The 27,294-nt window shown below is 42.0% G+C and overlaps 1 protein-coding gene and 1 pseudogene across 1 annotated transcript in view; one reads left to right on the top strand and one right to left on the bottom strand.

The window, feature by feature from the left end:
* Positions 1-1,728: 1,728 nt before the first annotated feature.
* ALG14 (ALG14 UDP-N-acetylglucosaminyltransferase subunit) overlaps positions 1,729-27,294 on the bottom strand; it is a 96,417-nt gene continuing 70,851 nt past the window's right edge. The window contains exon 4 of the mRNA XM_003933279.3: positions 1,729-10,333. Coding sequence (XP_003933328.1) covers positions 10,103-10,333 — 231 coding nt within the window. The 3' untranslated portion in view covers positions 1,729-10,102. The remainder of the gene's footprint in view (positions 10,334-27,294) is intronic.
* On the top strand, positions 18,119-19,636 carry LOC120360522 (alpha-enolase pseudogene; annotated as a pseudogene).

Raw genomic sequence — 27,294 nt, 5'->3', positions numbered from 1 at the left:
TGTGTGTCTTTCAAGTGTGGGCCTCAGGTGCCTGGGTCTGAGGACGAAATGAGTCAGTGCACACACAGCGCTTCTGACACGGAGCTGGGAGTGTGTCCTTGGAGAAAGGGGGTGCTTCCATGGGAGTCAGCGCCCTTAAGTCCGCCTTAAAGGTCTTGTCAAATTGATGTTGGAACATCTCAAATATTTACCAAATGAGGGCACAGCCTTTACGTGGATAAAGATTACAGAGACGTTTCACGCTTGACAGCAGTGTATTGAAAGGCCCAGCATAGACTACTTGAAGTCAGAGAAACCTATTCAGGTTCAGATTTGCAGATTGACACTTTTTGTTTGTTTGTTTGTTTTTGAGACAGAGCCTCACTGTCGCCTAGGCTGGAGTGCAGTGGTGTGATCTCGGCTCACTGCAACCTCTGCCACCCAGGTTCAAGCAATTCTCCTTCCTCAGCCTCCCGAGTAGCTGGGATTACAGGTGTGCACCACCACACCCGACTAATTTTTGTATTTTTAGCAGCGATGGGATTTCACCATGTTGGCCAGGCTGGTCTCAAACTCCTGACCTCAAGTGATCCCCCCCACCTCGACCTCCCAAGGTGCTGAGATTACAGGCTTTCCATTAGTTAAGCATGAAATAAAAGTAATTTTAAAGTGTCCTTTCTTGTTCTGATTTCAAAACCTAGCTTGTTTCATTTATCTACAATCAATACATTCTTTGGCTTTTTAGCATCTGAAAATTTCTTACATGATATATATTTCTATAGCTTTTAATTATGGAAATGCTGAAACTATATGAAATAGAGGGAACATAATGGGCTCATCGGTGATCCCCCATGTACCCACTGTCCACTCAGCTTCCACACGCATGGCTAATCCTGTTTCATCTATAAACTCTCCTTCCTGCCGCACTCTTGGCAATGGATTTTTGATCAAATCTCAGGTCTCTTATTTCATCCACAAACACTTTGTTTTTTTATAAGATTTTTATGAAAACATTTTAAGCTTTTTCCATCTGGCTGCTTTAGACTCCGCTTGTTCAACTGGGCTGACAACGGACCAAACCACGAGTCTTTTTAGATGCCTTGCATGGTTTTAGGTCCAGATAATTCAGGGCAAATCGGTTTGAAAATTGAACCTCTTTTAATTTGTCTGCCAGACTGGAACTGAATAAGGGAACATTTTGGATACTTTTTATTCCTTGCTGAATTTCTGCCAACTTTGTATATGGTATTTCCATAAAAGTCTTGTTTTTCTCCCGTTTCTTTCAAGAATGAAGCTTCTTTTCCCTTTTTTTGAGGGGCGGGAAGAGACTGTCCCCATACTCCTTCATCCCTCCTGCTGCTGCTTGGCTTTCGTTGGCTGTATTCCCTTCGGAGTCTCAGTGTGTACATTCTGGGGGTTGGCAGTCCACTGGGGACCAGATATGGGGAGGGTGGCCCTGCTTGATGTCAAAGATTACTGCACTTCAGTCACTGGAGCTCAACTGAAAACTTTTAAAAGTTCCCTTTACAGTCATTGAATTTTAAATCATTACCCTAAAAAGAATGAGAGAAAAAAGAAATGATTCCAAATTGGATTTTTTTTTTTTTTTTTTTTTTTTTTACGTTTCTTTGCCAGAAACATTGTTCTTATTTTCAGTCAAATGGTTGGGTATTAATTAAGGCTTAGTGCTCAGCCGCTATCTCCTTTTCTACATTCTTGCTGCTAATCGTCATATACGTGACACATGACTTCTGTTTAAATGCTCAAGTTTATTAGAGTGGAAAAAAAAATCTCAGTTATACAGGAAAGGAAAAGAGATTAGGCATGAAGTCCAACCATTTGCTTATTCATCTGCATATGGTTAAAGATTTAAAAGAATCCATTGGTTTCTGTTTCACTGCTGCATGCAGGCCAAGGAGAAAGGAGGGAAAAAGTTCTTTTCCTATCCATGGTGTAGAAATACATCTTCCGACTTTTGCCTGGAGGGCAAGAAATTTCTTCCTCTTTTAATATAAAGTACCCAAGCTTTGGAGAAACTGGCTCCTTCTGAAAGGTTATTTTTTTAATTAGCTATTGCTTTGTGACAAATTACTCCAAAACTTCACAGTGGAAAACCACCACCATTAAATCATGCCTGTGAACTCTGTGGATCAGCAAATCACAGGGCACAGAAAGGAGAGCTTTTCTCTCCTCCATGGTGTCTGAGCCTCAGCTGGGAAGACCAGAAAGTCTGGAGTGACTCAGATGGCAAGGCTGGAATCATCTGGAGACGTCTCATCTTACATGTCCAGTGCTTTGATTGAGACAACTCAAAGTCTATACTAAGATGTGATTGTCAACTGGAATGCCTATAGATACCATAAAATCCACCCAGGAAACAATTTAGTGGCTTTTAGTAAATTCACAGAGATGTACAACCATCACCACCTTCGAATTCCAGAACATTTTCATCACCTCCAAAAGAAGCCCCATACCCATTAGGAGTTGCCTTCCATTTCTCCATCCCACTGCCCCTGGAAACCCCTAAGCTACTTTCTGTCTATGTATCTGCCTCCTCTGGCACTTCATGTGAATGGAATCATGCATTTGTCATCTTTTGTGACTGGCTTCTTTAACTTAGCATACTATTTACAAGGTTCATCCACATCGTAGCGTGTATTAGTATTTCTTCATTCCTTTGTGTGACTGAGTAATATTCCACTGCATGGATGTACCACATTTTGTTTATCCGTTCATTAGTTGGTGAGCATTTGGGTTGTTTCTGCTTTAGGGTTATTATGAATAATATTGCTGCGAACATCTAAGTTTTTGTGTAAACATATGTTTTTAATTCTCCAGGGTACGTACCTACGGGTAGAACTGCTGGGCCATATGATAACTTTATGTTTGATTTTTGTGCAACTGCTGAACTGTTTTCCACAGCTGCTGACCATTCTACATTCCTACCAGCAATGTATGAGGGGTCCAATTTCTCCAAATCCTTGGCAGCACACATTTTCTGGGTTTTCTTGGACTACAGTCATCCTAGAGGGTTGCTGTGCTTAGTTTCAGGAGAGCCTTCTTCACACACCAAGGGAGCTCCCACTGGCAGAGACAAAGGTGACTGAGGGCTTACTATTTAGCAGGCTCTGTGCTAAACCCAGTACACGCATCATCTAGTTTTGTGCTCACTTCAACTCTAACGTAGGTACCATTATTATACTTATTTTACAGCAAGGTAAAGTAACTTGCTAGAAAAGGGACAGAGTTTGGGAGATGTGGATTTCCCATATTGAAAAAAAAATTAGAGAAGTCGGAACTTGAAGGTAGGAGTTTGGTGGCCCAAGTGAAAGGTTAATTTTTTTTTTTTTCTTACAACAAAACAAAAACCATCTAGCTGATTGTGGTTGGCAGAAGTCTAAGATGGCCCCAGACCGGGTATGGTGGCTTATGCCTGTAATCCCAGCACTTTGGGAGGCCGAGACGGATGGATCACTTGAGCCTAGGAGTTTGAAGCCAGCCTGGCCAACATGGTGAAACCCCATCTCTGCTAAAAATACAAAAATTGGCCAGGCTGGTGGCACACTCCTGTAATCCCAGCTACTCGGGAGGCTGAGGCATGAGAATTGCTTGAACCAGGGAGGAGTAGGTTGTAATGAGTTGAGATTGTACCATAGCATTCTAGCCTGGGTAAGAGTGAGACTTCGTCTTAAAAAAAAAAAAAAAAAAAAAAAAAAGATGGCCCCTAATATTCTACTGCCTGATTTACATGCCCTGGATAGTCTACTATCCTTAAGTATGAGTGGGATCTGTGAATATGACATATCACTCCTCTGATTATGTTACATTAACATGGCAAAAGGAATGTAATTATGGTCCTAATCAGTTGACCTTGAGTTAATCAAAAGGGAGATTATATTGACCCAGTCATGTGAGTCCTTAAAAAGACAGGAAACAGACTACCACGAATCCTACAACTGCAAGGAACTGAATTCTGTCACCAACCATCTGAATACATCTGAAAGAGGATTCAGGGTGGCAGATCAGAACTCAGCTTTGGCCATTATCTTGACTTCAGCCTTTTGAGATGTTGAGTAGAGAACCTTCTTTGCCTGCATTTCCAACCTACAAAACTATGAGACAATGTATTGTTTTAAGCCAATATATGTGTGGCAATTTTTTACTCAGCAATAAAACTAATATACAGATCACTGACTGACCAAAGAGGAGACAGGCCAGGCACAGTGCCACATGCCTGTGATTCCAGCACTCTGGCAGGCCAAGGTAGGAGGATTCCTTGAGGCCAGGAGTTTGAGACCAGCCTGGACAACATAATGAAACCCTATATCTATTTGAAAAAAGAGAGAGAGAGAGAGAGAAAGAGAGAGATGAATTCATTGATGTGACATTATATAGAGCAGCAGTTCTTAAAATGTGGTCCTGGGGTCCCTGGGAGTCTTCAAGGTGTTTTGGGGGTTTATGAAGTCAAAACTAATTTCATAGTAATATTAAGATGTTATTTGCCTTTTCCTTGTTATTCTCATGATGGTATAGTTTTCCAGATGCTTCATGATGTGTGATGATATTGTTCTGACAGCCAATGGAATATGTTCTTTTGCATTCTCATGATGAAAATTTTTCATTTCTACAATGCTAAATATTGACAAATATAGATCACATAAACAAAAGCTTATTGAACTTTTCGATTTTTATTTTTTTGTGACAGGGTCTCGCTTTGCCACCCAGGCTGTGCAGTGGCATGATCTTGGCTCACTGCAACCTCTGCCTCCCGGGCTCAAGTGATCTATCCACCTCAGCCTCCCAACTAGCTGGAAATATAGGTGTGAGCCACCATGCCTGGCTAATTTTTGTATTTTTTGTAGAGATGGGGTTTTACCGTGTTGCCCAGGCTGGTCTTGAACTCCTTGGCTCAAGTGATCCGCCTGCCTCGGCCTCCCACAGTGCTGGGATTACATAGTGTAAAACACTGCACCCAGTTGGTTTTCAATAAGTTTTTAGCATAATGAGGTCCTGGGACCAAAACATTTGTGAAACACTGGTCTAGATAAAATATAACTGAAGTGAATCTAGACAAGTCTGAAGCTATAAGTAATTTATTTAATTAGTGCCTATGTTTTGTAGAGCTGTGGTATAAGTACTATCAAAAGTGGAACAAGGATACAAAACTGGCCTGAGGTAAAGTCCCTGAAGACAAACATAAATAATTAGCAAGGTCATGCCCTGTTCCTTCCACAGGTGTTTCTGAGTACAAGGACTGTGATCTGATGGTGTGGAACTCAGCACTGACCTTTGGAATGGCTGGCTGTGTCAGAGTTAGAGAATTTGCTCAAACTAGCTGAAGACAAAGACTGTGGGTGAGGCAAAATCTAAGTTGGAAGTGAAGTAAGAGGATATTTAAGGCATTTAAGGCATTATCCTTTGGAACTTTGGAACTCAACTAAAATATCACCTTTCTTAGAAAGGCCCTTCCTGATTTCCCTGTCTACATACAACACCAACTACCTTCTACTCCATCATACTACCCTGTAACCTCATTTATTTCCTTTCTAGCACCTTTAAAAAAAAAAAACAAAACAACAACAACAACAACAAAAACAAAACCAAACCTAACATAGCTATTAAGGTAAGCCTGGCTGGAGCTAGAATGCCTTGGTTCAAATATCAGCTTTGCCACTTTGTAGTTCCAGAATCTTTAATAAATTATTTAACCTCTCTTCGGTATAAATATTATAAAATATGGAACAAGGCCCAGGTGTGGTGGCTTACGCCTATAATCCCAGCATTTTGGGAGGCTGAGGTGGGTGGATCACCTGAAGTTGTGAGTTCAAGACCAGCATGGCCAACATGGTAAAACCCCATCTCTACTAAAATTACAAAATTTAGCTGGGTGTGGTAGCGCGTGCCTATAATCCCAGCTACTCTGGAGGCTGAGGCATGAGAATCGCTTGAAGCCAGGCGGGAGAGGTTGCAGTGAACCACTGGGCCGAGACTGCACCATTGCACTCCAGCCTGGGTGATGGAGCCCGACTCTGTCTCAAAAAAAAAAAAAAAAAGAAAAAAGAAAAAAGAAAAAAGTAGAACAAGGATACAAAACTGGAATGAGGTGTAGTCTCTGAAAACAAAATAAATAATTAACAAAATCATTCATTTGTCACTTCCACAGGTGTTTCCTCAGTGCCTCAATAAAACGTACTCATCAAGCCAGACATTTTTGTTGAAGAGCTGGCTTAGGCTGTAACCATGGAACCGAAAAGGAAAGGCTGGCTCTGAACCAAGTCAAAGGCAGAATCGCTAGGTGATGACAAAGAAGACGGACAGTAAAAGGAATTGCAAGGAGAGAAGACAGATAAGAGAAAATTCTGGGGAGAATGAAATGAAAAGGCAACCAATGATATGCGGGTAAGGAAAGAGTGAAAAAACAAAAAGGACCCCAAAGTTTGTTGCTTGAGGGACAGGATAGAAGCTAGCGGGCTAGTATCAGTTAACTGCTCCAGTGGGGAAAGGAGGATGATGTCAAATTCAGGTTTAAAATGAGTTGGCAGCAGGCCGGGTGCGGTGGCTCACGGCTGTAATCCCAGCACTTTGGGAGGCCGAGGCAGGTGGATCACGAGGTCAAGAGATCGAGACCATCCTGATCAACATGGTGAAACCCCATCTCTACTAAAAATACAAAAAATTAGCTGGGCATGGTGGCTCGTGCCTGTAATCCCAGCTACTCAGGAGGCTGAGGCAGGAGAATTGCCTGAACCCAGGAGGCGGAGGTTGCGGTGAGCTGAGATCGCGCCATTGCACTCCAGCCTGGGTAACAAGAGTGAAACTCCGTCTCAAAAAAAAAAAAAAAAAAAAAAAAAAAAAAAAAAAAAAAAAGAGTTGGCAGCAAGAACTCAATTGCAGATGATTTGTTTTTAGAGTGCTAGAGTGATGGGCCCTGACAAAAGAATGTTCAGGGTGGACAAAATTTGGGTGTCTGCTCATTGTGTGTCAGGGCTGAAATTATCAAGAAACCCTGCGGGGCTTCAAACGCTGACCCGTATGGAGAAGGAAAATTTTCTTTAATACTTATGATGATATTCTTATCATTGGTAAAAGGTGCTTAATACGCTGCTATCAAATGCCTTTTGGGGGATGGGGTTTTTCAGAAAAAATAAAGCACTGATTCAACCCAAGGAACTGCATAGTAAAGGGGTATGTTTCTCAATTTTAACTTTCCACGTATCTTTGAAAGGTAAAATAATGTGTTTCAAGTTGCTTTTACAAGGGAAAGCTTGGGCCATCTCCTTCCTAGCAAGGACATCTTGCTGCTCAACTCACAATTGTACACACTGCTCTTGTTGACACAGTTTCATAGCACTCTTAGTTCCAGGCTAAAGTTTCCTGTCATGATTTTTGGGCATCCTTTTTGAAACAGACATTCTGACCTGGCAAGCTGCTGAGACCTTTTAGGACGGCTGAACTGCAGATAGGAATCTTACAGGGAAGTAGGTGTGGGCAGGATGTGTGGTTTCCCTGCCTCTCATTTGAAGACTGATTGGATTAATTTTTTCATGAACAGTCTCCTACAGTAAAAGTTGCATTCCAGAGTGTTCTAAGAGGAATTGGAAGGGACAAGTTGGCTACTCACCTTCTTCAGTTTGAGTTGAGGCTAGAGTATTCTCTTTCTGAATGCCACAGGAACGCACGCAGGGAAACTGTGCCCCTACCATAATGTCAAACCAGCCCCCTTTGCTAATGGGACCTTGATGACTCAAATTAGCCATAACAATAACACACAGCAGAGCATGTACTTGTTTACCAAGAAATCTGAATGAGCAGGAAGATGCAATAACGTGCCTCAGCCTGGCTCTGAATGAGTGCACAGCAGCCTGAACCTATGAAAGATAGAGTATTTCTAAACTTTTGGTGAGACAACACACACACACATTCTTTCTCTGACATTCCAGGCTAACCGCTGTCTTAAGTTAAGACTCTGCAAAACATCTGGGACATATGTTTCTGGAAAAAATTATAGCATCTTTTCTATAACTCTCTCTGGTCTGATCTTTGTAAGCTCTGACCTGACGGGGCCTCTGCAGCAGGATTACCAGTGGGGGCCCGGGGAAGCTGCCCCACAGCACAGAGAGGCATTTACTAAATGCAGTTCACTTTCCCTTACCATTCAATTACCTAGTGCCACTTAGGAACAAAGTACAGAGCAGAGAAAGCTTTAAACAGGAATAAAATGCAGATGCTACTGTCCCTGAAAAAATAACATTCTCTCCAGAAAAGTCAAGGCTTATTTCACCTCAGCCCCTGTTGAATGATACTAATAGGTCGTCTGATACTCCAGGTCTATAGGTCAGTGGAAACAGCCAGTGCCTGAGATTTGAGGATTAAATCAAAGCACAGTGAACTATCACTTGGCTGCCCCAGGCCCACTAAATCCAGACAGCCAAGCGTTCTCACCATTCTGAGACATCTTTGGCTACACATTTCTCCAGCCAAAAACCTAGGAAAATGTCCGGCTGACAGATGCACCTCCTGTTACTTGATTCAGAGAAGGAAGTTATTTCTTTTTCATTTTCTTTCTTTTTTTTTTTTTTAAAAAAAAAAGAAAAGAAAGGCTAGATAAGCTTCAGGATTTAAATTTTACACAATCGTGGGTAATCATGTCTCTTTTCACTAAAATTCAATCACTTCATTAATCACCATTTCTTTAGATTTATAACATACTTATAAAACTATACATAAACTGAAATACTACAGGAGAGGATCTTCCCTCTCTTTCCTTCCATCCGTCTTTCCTTCCCTCCCTCCTTCCCTCCTTCCTTCCTTCCTTTCTTTTGTTGCTTTGTTAAAGAGCAGAGCTCAGACGGAGGGAAACAGAATTCCTGTTTTAGGAGTTCCCTGGGCCAGGCATGGCACTAAATGTATACTGCTATTACAGTAGACATGGCACCAGTAGAAACACAGTCTCAACACAGAAACACAGGACCAGCGACATCATTTATAGGGTCTAAAATACCAGTTCATTGTTTAAAAAATTATTAAGAAATTCAAGAGAGTGACAGCAGAACATTAAACCAAGTGTGGGCCCTCTTAAGTGTAGAACTCTATGTGACTGCATAGGCCACACACCCATGAAATGCCCCGCTATGAAGCCAGCCGCACCTGAACTCGAATTGTGGCTTTGCCACTTACTAGTCATGTGGCCTTAGACAAGTCAGCTGTAAAATGGGAATAACAACAGTCCCTACATCATTGAGTTCTTAAGATTAAATAATATCTGAAAAACACTTACAGGAGTATCTGGCATACAGCAAGCACTATACAAATGTCTAGTAAATACATAATCTAGCAAGCCTCAACATCTCAAAATGCCAGGGACAGATACAGCCATGACACTGTGTAGTATTTACTAAAGCATTTTGTTAATGTTTTGAGAGTCTGAATTACTGATAGGTAGAATCATGGTTTTATTACTATGACAATGGTCATCTTTAATTCATTTTAACAATTAAACAAGAGATTTTAGAATATACTCTGTATTAAGGCCAGCTACTCCAAAAGCAAGACTGAAGCACAAAAAAAGATACTGGTTTATGCTCAAAGTTCTGGAGGCTTGTGGAATACAAATTGTCATGAAGCCAATTTAATATAACTGCTTCCTTTATGCTGAAAGGATTCACTGGGGACATCAGTGTTTCCATACAGGAAATAAAGCCTTTTGTATCTGAACAAAAACTCAGAAATACCTTTCTTTTTTTCTTCTTTTAAAATACAGAATACTTAAAAAAGCTATAGGACAGGAAATGTTACTAATCATACAAGTACTATATTTAGTTATGTTTAAAAAAATACCACTAAAACAGTCAGAAGAAAATTTCAGGTGGTGACACATATTTTTTTCTGGAAAAGAAATTTGGTTTACATAGGCATAAACATTTAGTAGTTATTGCTTGTCAATGCTTGTTTCATAAGAGAAGCCTGTTTCTTCAGAGTCCTCTGTACACTTTTTATTCCTTACCATCAATAATTCTCAGGACTGTCAGACACCTTACAATAAACATGTAGGGGTTTTTTCCCCTCCAATTTGAGTACATACTACTGTTAACTGCAAAATTCTAAAGAAGTCAGTTGCCATTTGTCAAACAATTCGCCCGAGGTACACGGATTTGGGATACTTTTCTTTCAGAGCTGGCCACTGAACAATGAAGTAATCTGAGAGATGAAACAGAATCTTTCCGGACAGGGATAACGTTTCTACACGGCAGATGCTTTCAACGTAGACAATGATCACTTTCTTTATTCCTAGTATCCCAAGGAGAAGGGCAGATACACAGATAGGAACACATGTTCCTGGCCCGTTACACAACACCTGAAAGAAAAAGTTGAAGGTCAAAGGAAAATACAAAATAATAATCTAAGGGAGGCATTTTGCATTAAGAATATCTGATCTCAGAGTGGATTTACTTACTATCCTAGTAAGTCCTTCTCTGTCAAGAACCAAGATGCAGCAAACAGTGCATGTTTAAGTACTTGGGACCCAGGCAGAGCTGTGTTGTCGTGGCTCTCTTGCTTACCAACTGTGTAAACTCAGAGCAAATCACTTAACTTCTAACTCCTAGCACGGTGCCTGGTGCTCAGTAGCACTCATTAGACAGGCATGTGTTGCCCTTCTCTGACTGCTTTGTGGACCTTGAATGTCAAATAAATATATAGAAAACAGATAAAATCAACTAAGATTCACTCTGTTTTCTTTCACCAACTTCTTCCTGATGTGGGAGAAAATGTCTTTGATTGACTATATAGAATATTTTTGTGGGATGTGGACTAATTTTAGGAGTTCAATCCAACAAATGAGATTTTCAGGAGAAGACTACCGCATGAATGAGATTTTCCCTCAAGCGCAGTTTAATATATGTTCGTAATACAGAAGAGTTTTAATGCTTTTAATTCTGCAGATTTTTGTAGAAAGCCACTAATTAAAAACAATTTAGTTGACTAATGTAACAAGAGAAGTAAAAATTCAACTCAGAATGACTGCGAAGAATTTTTATAAGCCATTTAAGAAAATAAGAGAAAATCTATTTCAGAGAATTGTTGGTAAGATAATATATTACTGTTTTCAGAGGAAAAAGCATTTTACACAACATCTTTTTTTTTTTTTTTTTTGAGACGGAGTTTTTTCGCTCTTGTTACCCAGGCTGGAGTGCAATGGTGCGATCTCGGCTCACCGCAACCTCCACCTCCTGGGTTCAGGCAATTCTCCTGCCTCAGCCTCCTGAGTAGCTGGGATTACAGGCACGCGCCACCACGCCCAGCTAGTTTTTTGTAATTTTTAGTAGAGATGGGGTTTCACCATGTTGACCAGGATGGTCTCGATCTCTTGACCTCGTGATCCACCCGCCTCGGCCTCCCAAAGTGCTGGGATTACCGGCTTGAGCCACTGCACCCAGCCATATTACATTTGAATTAATCTTCACAGCAATCATTTGAGGTAAGTTCTTTTTTTTTGTTTGTTTTTTGATAACTCTGTATCCTTCCAATTTTAGTGTATGTGCTGCCGAAGTGAATACAAGCAAGTTGTATGATTCCTTTCTGCAGATGAGAAAAGGGAGGCACACAGTAGTTAGACAAGTTGCTTGATCCCATGTTTAGGAGGTGAAGGAGTTAGGGTGCTTCAGGTAACTTATTTCCTATGTGAGTCAATTACCTTATCTAGGAAATGGGTAGACTGGACTAAATGACTTTTCCTTTCAGCTCCAGGGTTCTATAACTATAACTTTCCTCTGTCTTTGACTTAAACCTAAATTACAAACTTGCTCTGAGTCTTTTCAATGTTTAGAATTCCAAAAATCCTATTATTGCCAGGTGTTATTAATGTTTTGGACTGGATACTTTTTAGTTATGGGGGCTTGTCTTGTGCATCTTAGCATGCTTTGCAGTATCCCTGGCCTCTACCCACAAGATTCCAGTAATCAAGGCCACCAAGAATGACTCCAGTCACTGCCAAATGTCTCCAGTTGACAACCACCATATTGACGTACTCCCTAATCCTCAGATTATTTGTGCTGCGTTTTTCTTAGTCTTTGTTTCAGTAGTACAGAACAAAATAAAAATTACAGCTAAAAAATAATGTAAGGATTGCTCAATCCTGAATGTCAGAGAAATAATTTCATATTTGTTGCTTTTTAAAAAAATGTACAAATCCACATGTTCATTTCAACATTGAATCAACTCTCAATATACAAACGATGTATACCCAGATAGAGATGTCTGTATATGGGAAGGAAAATGACTGGCATTGGTGGGAGATGCATTAACAACCTAGAGACTGATAAGGTAAAAGTGTAAATTAAAGGTATTTTGTTTATCTCTGTTGTATCCGTATATTTTGAAGCACCTTACTACAAAAGTCCCTGGTACAATAAAACCACAAACCCATAAATCAAGGACTAAAAAAAAAAAAGCAAACTAATCTCAAAGGAAACCTAATCTAAGGAAAGCTACTTTCAATTACACAAAGGTTTTACTGCTTTTTGCAGCGGCCTAGGCAAGAAAATAAAAGTGGATTATGGAGTCTTCATTATTCAAAGAAGCATACCAGAGAGACTTATTCCAAGCATTGAACAAAGCAGAGTTCACTGAGACAGTCTAAGTAAAGATGTTAAATGATAATAATGATTGGAGCTGTCTTTTTAATTTTAAAAAACACAGAAATGCTCTTCATACTTCTATTTCTCAAAATAGAAATTCTCAATGAATGTGAGCCCATCACCCTGGCCATCTCTCTTCCTCACTACTTGGGAAGCTTCTTATGGGCAGAGTCCACTTCTAGGACAATGTATTCTCTGCACCTAGAACAAAGTAGCCATTCACTAAGTTTTGCTGAAAGGAAGAAAAAAGGAAAGGAAGAAGCAAGGGAGTATAGGAGTGGGTCTTCGCTTACCCTATATTGAGTCAAACGTTGCCTTTGCCAAACTTGACCATCTGTAATTCTAACCATAGACTTATGTGGTTGCCTGACAGCTTTTTTTTTTTTTTTTTTTTTTTTTAAAACCATCCCACATCCATCACCTTTTCCTCAGGGGAACGAACCAGTGTATCCCTTGCTCTCAACTTCAGTGTTTGTGTAGAGCTGACCCCACACCCAGCTATAAGGAGATGTAGGACTCCAATCTGACCAATCAGAGCATCGGATTTGCCTGGTGACAGTCATTGGTTTGGGGAAGAGCACACCGTCCAGTCAGAAACCACAAAACTTAGCAGAACACTTGGTGGGACTGCTGAGAAAGCAGCGTATTGTTTACTGTTCTGGAACTAAAGAGGATGTGGCCTTGGTGCTGTTGACATCCATTTTGCCACCATGTAGAGGGCTTGAGAATGAAGCCATCACAAAGCAGAGCGGAGCCGAGAGACGAAGACAGGCTAGGTCCCAAACGCAGCATTAAGACCCATGAATCCAGCTGTGCCTGAAGGAAACCAGATCTGTCCCTAGACTTGCCAGGTAGGTGAGGGGCTACATTCTATTTCTGCTTCAGGCATTGGAATCCGGATTTCTGTTACTGGCAATAAGAAGCATACTAACTGACAAAGCCCTTTATTTTGTCCAACTCCATGACGGGCCTCTGACTATCTACAGCATAAACCAGTAGGTGTTCAATATGTGCCTGTTGGTTGATGAATAAACCAATAAATAAACTTCTCCAAGAGCAGGAAGTCTAGGAGATACACTAAAAAGAATATATGATTCTAGAAAACAGAAAGAAGACCTGACCAATATAAATACAAGGTCATGAGCACAGATGAGCCAGATCAAGGATCAAGAACAGTTTCAACAGGGTGGTTGTTCTGTAGATTTGGGTCACCAGAGGTCAAGTCCCATTGGCTGAAACATAACATTCTGCACGTATGAAAAGGTGTATTTTCAGGAAACTCAAAGATAAGAAAAATAAGTAAATAAATAGAAAAGACATATTTAATTTGAGTAGTCTGAATTTGACTCCTGACCCAGTAGAACACCCCCGCCCACCTCTGCCAAACATGATGAGCTAAGAACTTCGGCACTCTGGGTTGGTTAGTAGGTCAGAGATCATGAAGTTGAGGGTGACCCGAGAGAGAGACTGAAAGGCAGATGAAGAGTCCAATTAAGGCTTCAATTTTAAGAGACTGGACAGAGAAGCAGAGTCCAACTCTAAGGCACTGGCCCAAACCCAGACTTTCTGATAGCCTCTTGCTGATGGAGATGAAGGCTGGAGAGAGGTCAGGAACTATGGAGACATGGCTCCACCATGCAGACAGGTAAATGGGAGATGAGGAAGGGAGAAAACACTGACATGTGGGAATAGCCAGTAGATAAAGAAAGAGAAGAAGCTTGGTTGTAAATCTGAACAGGAAGCTGAGTCAGGAAAGGTGCTTTAAGAATGGTTAGACAAGTAAGGGGAAAACCGCAAGAGGCTAGAAGATCCCTTGCCTATCCCCAGAAGTGTGTCAAAGATAATGCAATGATCAGTACTATTTCTAGCAGGTAGTAGAGCTACAAAGATAGCAGCAGAGAAAAGATCTTCAGATTTGTTCAAGAGAAGAGTAATAGAAACCTCAGAGATGGCTATTGGACCAAAATACAGGGCAGGGGGAGTAAGCACGCTGTGGGAGAGGGGAGAGCACACGTCAGCTGGACAAGCCAGGAGGGCTGGGGAGAGCGTTTACAGAATGGAATGAACAATCTACATGTGAGCATAAAGGTCAGTGAGAACAAACTGAGTGAAGGAGGAAATAATCACATAGAAAAGGGTGAATACTTTCAATACCAGCAGAAAAAAGTATTAAAAGTCTTTGGTTCATGAGATTGGTTTGGGAAAAGTTGTGCTTTCTGAGAATATGATAGAAGATAAAAATAGTGGCATGGAAATTTTGCCCTCTTTTAGATATTCACTTTCCAGCCCAGTGTGAAAAATACAGAGAAGCACAGAAAGAACACAATCCTTTTAATCTCACCAATCTTAACATCTTGGTGCATTCTCTTCTAACTTCTTTGTGTATATTTATATTCGAATATAAAATACGTTCACATATGCACATTTGCAATTGTGAGAGCTTATACATAACATTAGTAAAGTTATTTTTACTTATATTTGTTTTAAAAATATTTTTAAAAACCCCGTGGTTTTTAATGACTGTATATATTTAATCCTACAGATATCTTATAACTAATTTAACCATTCTCTTGTTAATGGAAATGGTTCTTAATGTAAATGGTTATTTAGGCTGACTCCTTTTTTGCTATTCTAAATCATACTATTATGAACATCTTTGTGTATAAATCTGTGATCCCTAAAGTTTTCGTTTTGCATTAAACTATATTCCAGAGTTCTTGCTGAGTTAGAGGTTAGAAGAAGTGGCTTTGAGGATTTAAGGAAGTTGTGGAAAGTTTAATAGAACAGTCATTATGGATCAGGCATGGACCATGTGGTCTTTTTTTTTTCTTTGTTTTGTTGCTGTCTAGAATTTGTTTCAGCGATTTCCCAGTGTTATGAGCTGCGGTTACAGGCAGGGCGCCTTCTCACAGCAGACTTTCTAGGCTTCCTTGCAGCTAACAGATGGGCTACTGACTTGGCCAGCTGTTTCTGCTCAGATCTGTCCAGGAGCTAGTGGTACAGACGAGCAAGGCTAGAGAAGACTCTGTCCTGGTAGCAAAGGTGCTGCTGGCTGGGGCGTGTCGGTGGTGCCAGGTGCAGTGTCCACTGTCCAGCAACAGTAGCAGTAGTGTCTCCTGAAACCAGCTCTGTGGCCATGGAATTCCAGTCAGGGTTCTAGCTGCTGAGTTCTCACTTTGTCCCTCTATATTTTCTAAGCTGCTTAATTAACATTCCTGATAATTTCGAGTTCTCGATAGGCTTCAATAAATCCTTTTTCTGTTTCAATCAGCCAGAGTAGATTTCCACAGTTTGCTATCAAGAACCCTAACTAGATGGGAGAAACAAAGATTTCAGAGCAGCAAAGCAGAGACAGAGGGTCCAGATCACACCGGAACAGTCACAGGGTTTCCTCAGGCAGGGCTAAAAGTACTGGAGCATGGGCATACGAATCAGACAGGGCCAAACGTGGATGAGGACTGCACAGAAAAAGAGGCTGGGAGAGTGCTCCAGGGTATGGAAAAGATAAGCAAAAGGCCTTTTCTAAGATAGGAAGGCCAGGGCAGTGAAAAAACCCTCAGACAATGATGACAGAGAAGCAGAGAAGAATCTGAGAGTAATCAAGGGAGTAAGGAAGAAAATGCAGTTGGAGCCAGGTGGTGCATAATATGCAGAGGTCACAGTCAGGGAACAGGAAGGCTGGGGTGCAGCCCGGGAAAGAGTGCTGAACGTCAGCGACCGGTGGAGGTGGACAGCAGGAAGGAAAAGGATGTGCAGCAGATGGGGATGACGTATTTGCTTGGCTCACATGACGGTACATTGTACTTATTTTTTATGTTACATAATCATCTGAGGAGTAACAGTTAAACAGAAACATCTAAACATCAAAACCAACATTAATCACCAAATAAATTCTAAACCCTCAAATCACTGACTATTTATGAAGCTCAAGGTCTCTCTCTTTTTTTTTTTTTGAGATGGAGTCTTGCTCTGTTGCCAGGCTGGAGTGCAACGGCATGATCCCAGCTCACTGCAACCTCTGCCTCCCTGGTTCAAGCGATTCCCCTGCCTCAGCCTCCCAAGTAGCTGGGACTACAGGCACGTGCCGCCACACCTGGCTAGTTTTTTGTATTTTAGTGGAGACGGGGTTTCATCATGTTGGCTAGGATGGTCTCCATCTCCTCACCTCGTGATCCACCCACCTCAGCCTCCCAAAGTGTTGGGATTACAGGCGTAAGCCATCATGCCCAGCCAACTTCAAAGTCTCTTACAATTCTATTGGTAACTGAATTTTCAGAGATGTCATCATTGTGTATACAGCATTTGGGGTCTACTTTTCCACATACACAGTTATGTCCATTCCATGTTTCTATGTAGGCACGACTGCTCCACTGCGTGAACCTACCAGTCCTCTAGCCACTTCTGATTTCTCTTTACCCAGCATAGCGTTCCTCTTCTTTTAAACCCTACCAAGAAGGTAAGGAAGTTATAAATTGCTTTTATTTGGGCTAATGCACTAATGGCTGGTTTTGTTGTTTTGTTTTGAGATGGAGTCTTGTTCTGTTGCCCAGGCTGGAGTGCAGTGATGCGATCTCGGCTCACTGCAACCTCCGCCTCCTGGCTTCAAGTGATTCTCCTGACTCGGCCTCCTCAGTAGCTGGGATTATAGGCATAGGCCACCATGCCCGGCTAATTTTTTTTGGTATTTTTAGTAGAGATGGGGTTTCACCATATTGGCCAGGCTGGTTTCAAACTTCTGCCCTTGTGATCTGCCCACCTTGGCCTCCCAAAGTTCTGGGATTACAGGTATGAGCCACTGTGCCCGACCCCTAATGCACTAATGTTTTAAGGATATTGAATTTATTGGTGCATCCTCAAATATTAGTTACTTGCATTTTGCTTGCATTAGTGACAACTCAAAAAAAAAATGATTTCCAATTTAATCAAATAAATAACAAATAGTAAGCTTTGGTTCTATAGGATCTTGCCCAATTGACAAGTGCCCTCTAATGTGCTCTATTGATTATTCTGGTCTGGTCAGAATCTTCCTGCTTGTTGTATGTTCACTACTCTATCAAGAGGCTGAGTAACATGGTGCTTATGTGCCAAGGCTTTGCAATCATGCAGACCCGGGTTGGCTGCTTAACAGCAATGTGACCTGGGACAGCTTACTTAACCATGCCATGTCTCAGTTTCCCCTGTCATGAATTCATTCATTCAACAAATATTTTATTGAGCAAAGATAATATGACACATACTGTTCTGAACATTAGGGATTTATTAATGAACAGAAGTCCCTGACCTTACAAGGGTTACATTCCAGTGGGTTGGCAGAAAATAATATATAGTCATGTGTTGCTTAACAATGGGTATACCTTCTGAGAAATGCATCATTAGGTGATTTCACTGTGTGCGCAAATCATAGGGTGTACTTATAAAAATCTGGATGGGAGACCTCGCCGGCTTAACGCTCACCTTGGTGTCTGCAGCACCCTCTGCTTCTCTCCCAGGTGATGAAACCCAGCAGCTAGAAATTCACCATGTCTGTTCTCAAGATCCGTGCCAGGGAGATCTTTGACTCTCGTGGGAATCCCACTGTTGAGGCTGATTTCTTCACTGCAAAAGGTCTCTTCAGAGCTGCTGTGCCCAGTGGTGCTTCAACTGGTATCTATGAGGCCCTAGAGCTCCGGGACAATGACAAGACTCGCTATATGGGGAAGGGTGTCTCAAAGGCTATTGAGCGCATCAATAAAACTATTGTGCCTGCCCCGGTTATCGAGACACTGAACATCACAGAACAAGAGAAGATTGACAAACATGATTGAGATGGATGGAACAGAAAATAAATATAATTTTGGTGCGAACGCCATTCTGGGGGTGTTCCTCGTCATCTGCAAAGCTGGAGCTATTGAGAAAGGGGTCCCCCGTACTGCCACATTGCTCACTTGGCTGACAACTCCAAAGTCATCCTGCCAGTCCTGGTGTTCAATGTCAACAATGGTAGTTCCCATGCTGGCAACAAGCTGGCCATGCAGGAGTTCGTGATCCTCCCAGTGGGTGCCACAAACTTCAGGGAAGCCATGCGCATTGGAACGGAGGTTTGCCACATCCTGAAGAATGTCATCAAGGAGAAATATGGGAAAGATGCCACCAATATGGGGGATGAAGGCAGGTTTGCTCCCAAAATCCTGGAGAATAAAGAAGGCCTGGAGCTGCTGAAGACTGATTAGGAAAGCTGGCTACACCAGTAAGGTAGTTATTAGCATGGACGTAGTGGCCTCCAGTTCTTCAGGTCTGGGAAGTATGACCCGGACTTCAAGTCTCCCAGTGACCCCAGCAGTTACATCTCACCTGACCAGCTGGCTGACCTGTACAAGTCCTTCATCAAGAACTACCCAGTGGTGTCTATCCAGGATCCCTTTGACCAGGATGACTGGGGAGCTTAGCAGAAGTTCACGGCCAGTGCGGGAATCCAGGTAGTGGCGGATGATCTCGCAGTGACCAGCCCAAAGAGGATTGCCAAGGCTGCAAATGAGAAGTCATGCAACTGCCTCCTGCGCAAAGTGGACCAGACTGGCTCCGTGACCAAGTCCCTGCAGGTGTGCAAAGTGGCCCAGGCCTGTGGTTGGGGCATCGTGGTGTCTCATCATTCTGGGGAGACTGAAGATACCTTCATTGCTGACCTGGTGGTGGGGCTGTGCACTGGGCAGATCAAGACTGATGGCCCTTGCCGATTGGAGCACTTGGCCAAGTACAACCAGCTCCTCAGAAATGAGGAGGAGCTGCACAGCAAGGCTAAGTTTGCCGGCAGGAACTTCAGAACCCCCTGTCCAAGTAAGCTGTGGGCAGGCCAGCCCTTCAGCCCTTCAGTCACCTGTTGGCTACTTAGACTCCTCCCCTCGTGTCAGCTCAGGCAGGTCCAGGCCCCCGACCAACACTCACAGGGGCCCCTGCTAGTAGCTCCCCTTGCCCACTGCTGTGGCGTTCACACTGCTTCCTTAAACCTCTACAGCAGCCAAGCTCCCTGAAGCCCTCTGGGCAGCTCTAGCTTTGCAGTCGTGTAACTGGCCCAAATCATTGCTTTTCTCACCTCACTTTCCACCAAGTGTCTGGAGCCATGTGAGCCTCCAGTGTCACCTCCGGGGTGGCCACAGGCAAGATCCCCAGTGGTTTTGTGCTCAAAATAAAAAGCCTCAGTGACCCATGAGGAAAAAAAAAATCTGGATGGTACACCTACACTATATTGTATAGCCTACTACTTCTGTTGGGCCACAAATCTACACAGCATGCTACTATACTGAATACTGTAAGCAGCTGTAACACATAGTTAAATATTTGTATATCTAAACATACCTGAACATAGAGAAAATACAGTAAAAATACTATATAAAAGACAGAAAATGGTACCCCTGTATAGGGGACTTACCATGAATGGAGCTTCTAGGAATGGAAGTTGCTCTTGAGTGAGTGAGTGGTGAGTGAATGTGAAGGCCTAGGACATTCCCGTACACTACTGTAGAATTTACGAACACTGTACACTTAGGCTACACTAAGTTTATTAAAAATGTTTTGTTCTTTCTTCAATAATAAATTAACTTCAGCTTACTGTAACCTTTTTTACTCTAGAAACTTTTAAATGTTTGAAAAGCCTTTGACTTTTGTAGTAATATTTAGTTTAAAACACACATTGTACAGTTGAACAAAAATATTTTTTTATAGCCTTATTCTTTTTTTTTTTTTTTAACTTTTAAGCCTTTTTGTTAAAAACTAAGACATAAACACACACATTAGCCGAGGCCTACACAGCATCAGGATCATCAATATCATTGTCTTCTGCCTCCACATCTTGTCCCACTGGAAGGTCTTCAGGGACAGTACCACCCGTGGAGCTGTCCTCCCCTGTGATGACAATGCCTTCTTCTGGAATACCTCCTGAAGGAACTGCCTGAAGCTATTTTACAGTTAATTTTTTTTTTTTTTTAATAAGTAGAGTACACTCTAAAATAATGATAAAATGTATAGTAAATATATAAACCAGTAACATAGTTGTATATTATCAAGTATTATGCACTGTAGATAATTATATGTGCTATACTTTTACATGACTGGCAGTGCAGTAGGCTTGTTACCCAGTGCTACATTGGGACAACTATGATGTCACCAGGGAATCGGAATTTTTCAGCTCCATTATAATCTTATGGGACCATTACTGTATGTCTGTCGTTGACTGAAAAGCAGGATAAGGGAGTGGGGTGATAGAGAAGACAAAGACTTTCTTGAGGAGGTGCCTTACTTATTTTTTTTTTTTTTTTTTTAGAAGTGAAAGGTCTCACATATTTATTACTGAACCCAGGCAACCAAAACCTTTTTTTTTTTTAAACATGAATAATGGAAGCACTGTGGGTTGTACTAACGAATGCCTTCATAACAGATACAGAAAGGAATCTATTCAAACGTCTCCCGATAGCTTGGTTTAGTGACACTCGATTGTGACCTTCGGACAGCATGGATACGTGTGCCATCGCATGTGTGATTTCTGACAGACCCAGCCTCGTTCTTCTCCAGTGTCTCCTTTTGGAGTTGTACCTGATTTTATTACCAGTTTTCATCCGAATCCACTGAGGAATGGGACGATTTTGCTTTTGTTTCTTGGCCAGGAATCGCTTAATCCTGAAAGTCTTGTGAGAAGACATGGCGAGAAACGGAGTAAAGCACACACCACGATGGCGGAGAAAGGAAGAGAGCGAGGAGGTGCCTTACTTATAAGCAAGTATCTGAAGAAGTGGTAGGGTATTCCAGGTAGAATCAGGTACGGATTAGAGCAAGAGGCAGTAAAGAGGATGATGAATGAAGATGTTGTGGACTGACTGTTACTGAAGGCCAATGGAAGGGTTTGGGGGTTGAAGAAGAGTGGGAGCTTGAGGAAGATTATAGCTAAATAGAAATGTTATGCTGGAGTGAAACTATCTCAGCCCAAACAAAGATGCAGGGCAAGACTGAATCGGCCCTGTCAGTTCTTAGTGGGAGGTGGATAATCAGTTCTAACATATTATCTTCTTGGGAACTGGTAGTGGTAAAGTGGAGAATGTTAGGTAGGGATGGGGAATGCTAACCAAACCAGAAGCAAATGGAACACACAGGAAACGGTATCTGCTGGGGAGACTAAATAATACATGTAAAGCAATTAACATAGTGGTAATGTGTCAATAAATGGTAGCTATGATTATCCATCTCAGAGTAAAAGTATACTTGCGGCATTTTTCAAACTTTAAGAGTACTGTATGGGACAAAGGCCGGAGCCTTGTGAAACACAGAGAGAGACTATGCGTGCTGTGCTAACCTTGTCCTCAAGGCCTGTTACTCTGTCACAGGCACAGCATTGACCTGGCAGGACTTAGCCTAACCTTCTGGGGATACCCAATAACAGTAACCCAGTCACCCATTGGGTCTCTTCCTTCCAGTCATGCAGGTCACTTGGAGTAGACTAGGCGGGCCAAAAATTGAGGAAGGGTCACAGAGTGTGCTGCTCTTGGTAATCAGGCTCCTTCCATCTTTATATATAAATATATATTATAATTTATTTATATATTAATATATATCAGGCTTCTATAGATATATATCTTTATATATTTATATTTAATTATATATAAATAAAGATATTTATATATTTCTCTCTTCATATCTTTATATATTTATGTAATATAAAAATATATTTATAATTTATATAATATATAAATAGATTTATAATTTATATAATATATAAATAGATTTATAATTTATATATATTTATATTTTTACATATATAAAGATAGAAGCCTGATTACCAAGGGCAGTAATTTCTGGATTTCTACCAACGGTGGATGACTAAAGGATTCCTAAGCTTCCCCTACTCGGGATCCGCAGTCACCTTGTAGTATACTTCTCAGCCCATGGCCAAATGCCCTCGAAGGTCTGTAGCCATAACACAGTGAACAAGTCTGATGACATGATGAATAAGCCTAAGCTTGTCCATTTCAAGACAAGAGCTGTCAATCTTGCCCTTGTATGGGAAACTAGAATTCCCAGCTACTTGTGACCACCCTGATTTTTGGGGTTTGGGCTGAGCTATAAATAGTGCAGACATCCAGATGTCAGGCTATAATATACCCTCCACAACTTAGGGGTGGCCCGCTTTGGTTTCGGTGCGTGTCAGTAGCAGCCTACAGATGCAAGGTGTTGCACGGTCTGCACGCTCCATACACACTGATGGCTGCTTCCCCGACTGTAACTGCAGGGAAGGCAGAAGAGCTCAGAGGTTGTCAGTGCCATACCGGGTTGGTATTTCATTTTCTTGCCCTGATGTTCCTTCACGAAAAACAAATACATAAATAAAGACCTCGACATTTTTTTGGTTGGAATGGTCAGGCCATGCCTGCCTGGCATCATCACTAAAGATCGTTATCAGGCTAACCAAACATTGTTTTCCCAACCTTCCTGGCTGCTCCTACTGCAGTTGAGGAAACCGAAGCTTTTAGTTTTCCTGTTCTCTGAACCAAGGTGATGATTTCCTGGCTTCTTGATCTTTTTTTTGTTTTCATTGTATTTTCAACTCTCTGAAATGTTTTCACAGAGGTCTTTAAACCCTACTAACCCAGCATGTTTTTCCTTTTGTTTTCTCCACACCCTGAAGTAAGTGGCTTCTCAAAAGCACAGACAGCTAGAGCAAGATGAAGCCTCAGGGAATAATTTAGGCCAATCCCTTCCCTTCAGCTTGAGGAGTAAGGGAAATACACTGACATTTACTGGGAACTACCACTTGCTACGCATAGAGTCTACTTCTGGCATTTTGCATAATTACCTTATTTAAACCTTAGCTCTGAGAGGTAGATGCTTTATCCTCCTTTTTTAGACAAGGAAACTATGGTACAGAGAAATAAAATGGCCTATGTGAGATCATACAGTTAGCTAGTGACATAGCTGAGACTCCAACCCAGTGTTTTTGGAGATTAGGCCAGGGTGCTCCTCTCTACCATAATGGCCTGGCTGAGGCCTGCCCACTCGGTCCAGCTTTAGTTAGAAGTGGGCTTAAGGCAAAAGGGCTCTCAGAAAGGTGATGTCACAGGGAATTTAATTAAAGGTCAAATTCTGGCAATTGTGATTAAAATTTTATATAGCTTTAATAGAGATATTAGTAGCAGACTCTAACATGCTATTTATGGTAAGATGGATTAGGAAAGGTTTTCAGCAGAGAAAACAGTGAAATGGTTAACATTTTCACAAGAAAAGGGAGTATCTGTCCTAAACGGGCAGAACTGGCTTGAATTCAAAGTAATTATATAACTCCTGACTTCAGTCATGGCACTCTCCTAAGCAGGTAAGTGATATTTTTCTTGTGACCTTTCCTCAATTTTTGTACACGTACCTGTGTATTAAATTTCTGTTTTGTTGAACTGAAAAACTGGTCAACAGTATTCCTTATTTTACGTACACACTATTTTTGCAGTACACAAAATAAGCTTAAGAATTTTTATATAAGATGATCTGATTCATTAATTCCGAGTCAAAGAATATGTAAGAACACTTCTGTATGAGATTCTGTATGTGTGTGTTTATGTGTGTGTGAGAGATACAGATATACAGAAAGAGGCAGACACATGCATATATTCAAAGATAATGAAACAGAGGCAAGGAGGTAGAATTTGACAAGTTGAGATGGTTAAAGTAGCTGTACTCTTGGTGTACTTAAAGAATGAAGTATTTTAGGCCTGGCACAGTGGCTTATGCCTGTAATCCCAGCACTTTGGGAGGCCGAGACAGACAGATCGCTTGAGGTCAGGAGTTCGAGACCAGCCTGGCCAACATGGTAAAACCCCGTCTCTACTAAAAATCCAAAAATTAGCCGGGCTTGGTGGTGTGTGCCTGTAATCCCAGCTACTCAGGAAGCTGAGGCAGGAGAATCGCTTCAGCCCAGGGGATGGAGGTTACAGTGAGCCAAGATCACACCATTGCACTCCAGCCTGGGTGACAGAATGAAACTCCATTTAAAAAAAAAAAAAAATTTGGAGACAAGTTTGGATTCCACCTATTTAATTAGCAGTCAAGGTCCTCCAATGAAAATGTGCTTTACTCTCAGCACATTCAGGCTTTCAAAGGTTGTTTTCCTTTAATTGTCCATCACACATTTCCCAAAATCCTAGCAGTGATGTACCTCACCTATCAGTCAATTACAGAAGCAGAATGACACTGCTTTGTTGAAATCAGGGGTTTTTTTTTGGAGGGTTTTAAAAACTGACTTCAAGTTCAGCTGAGTTATGTTAATACTGCTTGGCTGCGCTAATGACTCTTTCCTACTGCACATTCAAAAGACAAGAGCATTGGCAGGATTTTAGCAAAGCAGTAAGTTTATCCCAGTTCTATTCAGAGAGGATCCCACTGAAACCAAGTAGAGGAGTGACTCTATGCTAGTGTTTCTCAGCCTTTCACATCACATTCATCCAGGGGTACTTAACAGAAATACAGATTCCCTATTCCTTGGGGTTCTGACTCTAAATAGAAACAGAATCTCTATTCCCAGGGATTCTGATTCTAAACCAGAATCTGATTCTAAATCAGAATCCCTGGGAATAGGGCCAGGAATATATATTTTGAACAAGTTCCCAGGTGATTCTCGTGCACACTAGAGATTGGGACCTCTGCTCTACACTATAGGAACAGGGCTGGCTATGCTCAGGCATAGTACCCCTACCTTCGTTCAGCCTGGCAAAGTGTTAAAGAGGAAAAAGAGTGGGAAGGAGATGTGGGCACTGGTGTCCACTGAAGGCTGTTCTCTCTCATCCTCCCATCAAGTGGTAACTGTAGGGGCAAGTAGCCCTGCTGAACCTATCTGGGAGGGGCTTTTCAGTGAGCCTAGGTTTCCAAGAGAGAACTGCCAGAGTGGAGAACTCAGCCAGAATGCTCACCATGTGTTGGTTAAGCTTTCGGAGTCATCTCTTAGAAGGCAACTATCCCTGGGAGGAGTTCTATCCTAAGGACTAGAGGTTAGTTCTCTAATTATCTGTTAACACTTTGTTTTTCTTTTTCTTTTTTTGAGATGGAGTTTCACTCTTGTTGCCCAGGCTGGAGTGCAATGGCACGATCTTGGCTCACTGCAATCTCTGATACTTAGGTTTGAGCAATTCTTCTGCCTCAGCCTCCCAAGGAGCTGGGCTTACAGGTGCCTACTACCACACCCAGCTAATTTTTGTATTTTTAGTAGAGACAAAGTTTCACCGTGTTGGCAGACTGGTCTTGAACTCCTGACCTCAGGTGATCCACCTGCCTCGGCCTCCCAAAGTGCTGGGATTATAGGTGTGAGCCACTGTGCCTGGCTGTTAATACTTTAAAAAATGGTAGTTGAGAGCATCCAGAGAAAATGGACAGGATATAAGGAAGACACCCAAAAGTAGAAGGACAGAAAGACAACAGGAGGTGGCAGGTGGCAAGGCACCATATTCCCTGTCACTCAAAGTCATCTTGCCTACCAAGGTGTCCCATTCCATCCCTGCTAAAAGAGCATGTGAGGAAGGGTTTGCTGCAGGCGCCTGGCATTACAACCTGGGTCTTTGGGGAGGTGAGGGTGGAATAGGTAGGGCCTCATTGGTGGGGGCTCAGTCTGTCAGTAGCACCAGAGTGAATCCTCTCCCAGAGTAGTCTTAAGAGCAGGGACAGCAACATTTAACCCAGTAGTGGATCTGGGAAACATTTCATCTGACTAAAAGCCAAATCTTGTTAAAGAAAAGATTTTCAACCACTATGGTAAGAATATTAGGCCGGGCGCGGTGGCTCAAGCCTGTAATCCCAGCACTTTGGGAGGCTGAGGCGGGTGGATCACGAGGTCGAGAGATCGAGACCATCCTGGTCAACATGGTGAAACCCCGTCTCTACTAAAAGTACAAAAAATTAGCTGGGCATGGTGGCACGTGCCTGTAATCCCAGCTACTCAGGAGGCTGAGGCAGGAGAATTGCCTGAACCCAGGAGGCGGAGGTTGCAGTGAGCCAAGATCATGCCATTGCACTCCAGCCTGGGTAACAAGAGCGAAACTCCGTCTCAAAAAAAAAAAAAAAAAAAAAAAAAATTAAACCTCTGAGTTTTGTAATTCAAATATGAAGCCCCTGTTCATTGAAACAGTTTCTGCCTAATTGCAAACAACATGGGGTAAAGCACTGACAGTCCAGGGAGGGGATAGCTGTGAAAGCATGGGCTCTGGAGCCCAAATGCCTGGGATTGCATCCTGGCTCTACCACTTCCTACCTACCTGTGTGGCTCTGGGTGAATCACTTCACCTCTCTGTACTTCAGTTTCCTCATCTGTAAAATGTTGATTTAGGTAGTGCTTCCCTTATGGGGTTATAGCGAGGATTAAGTGAAGTAAGATCTGCAAAGCATTTCGATCATAGCACATCTTATATTTGCTGCTTCTATTATTTTTCATTTCTCTGTCCTGGGCTGCTTCACGGTAAATACCAAAAGATGTGTCTTGGAGCTGAAGCGGGGAGGAGAATCTTCGTGGCATTTGTATGGCTGATGTTCTTTCCAGGTCGGCAGTGGCTCTTCTGTCTTCTCTGCTCCCCCAAATCCCACTGAGGGCATGGCTGGGCTACAGTCCAGTCCTCTTCCATTGGGGCAGCAGGTTCTCAGGTTCTCTTTGAAGAGCCTTTTCAGGGGAAAAAGCGGGTGATGGCAG

Source organism: Saimiri boliviensis, chromosome 11 (assembly GCF_048565385.1).
Source record: "Saimiri boliviensis isolate mSaiBol1 chromosome 11, mSaiBol1.pri, whole genome shotgun sequence".
NCBI lineage: Eukaryota > Metazoa > Chordata > Mammalia > Primates > Cebidae > Saimiri > Saimiri boliviensis.
This window is presented reverse-complemented; position numbering and strand designations above follow the sequence as displayed.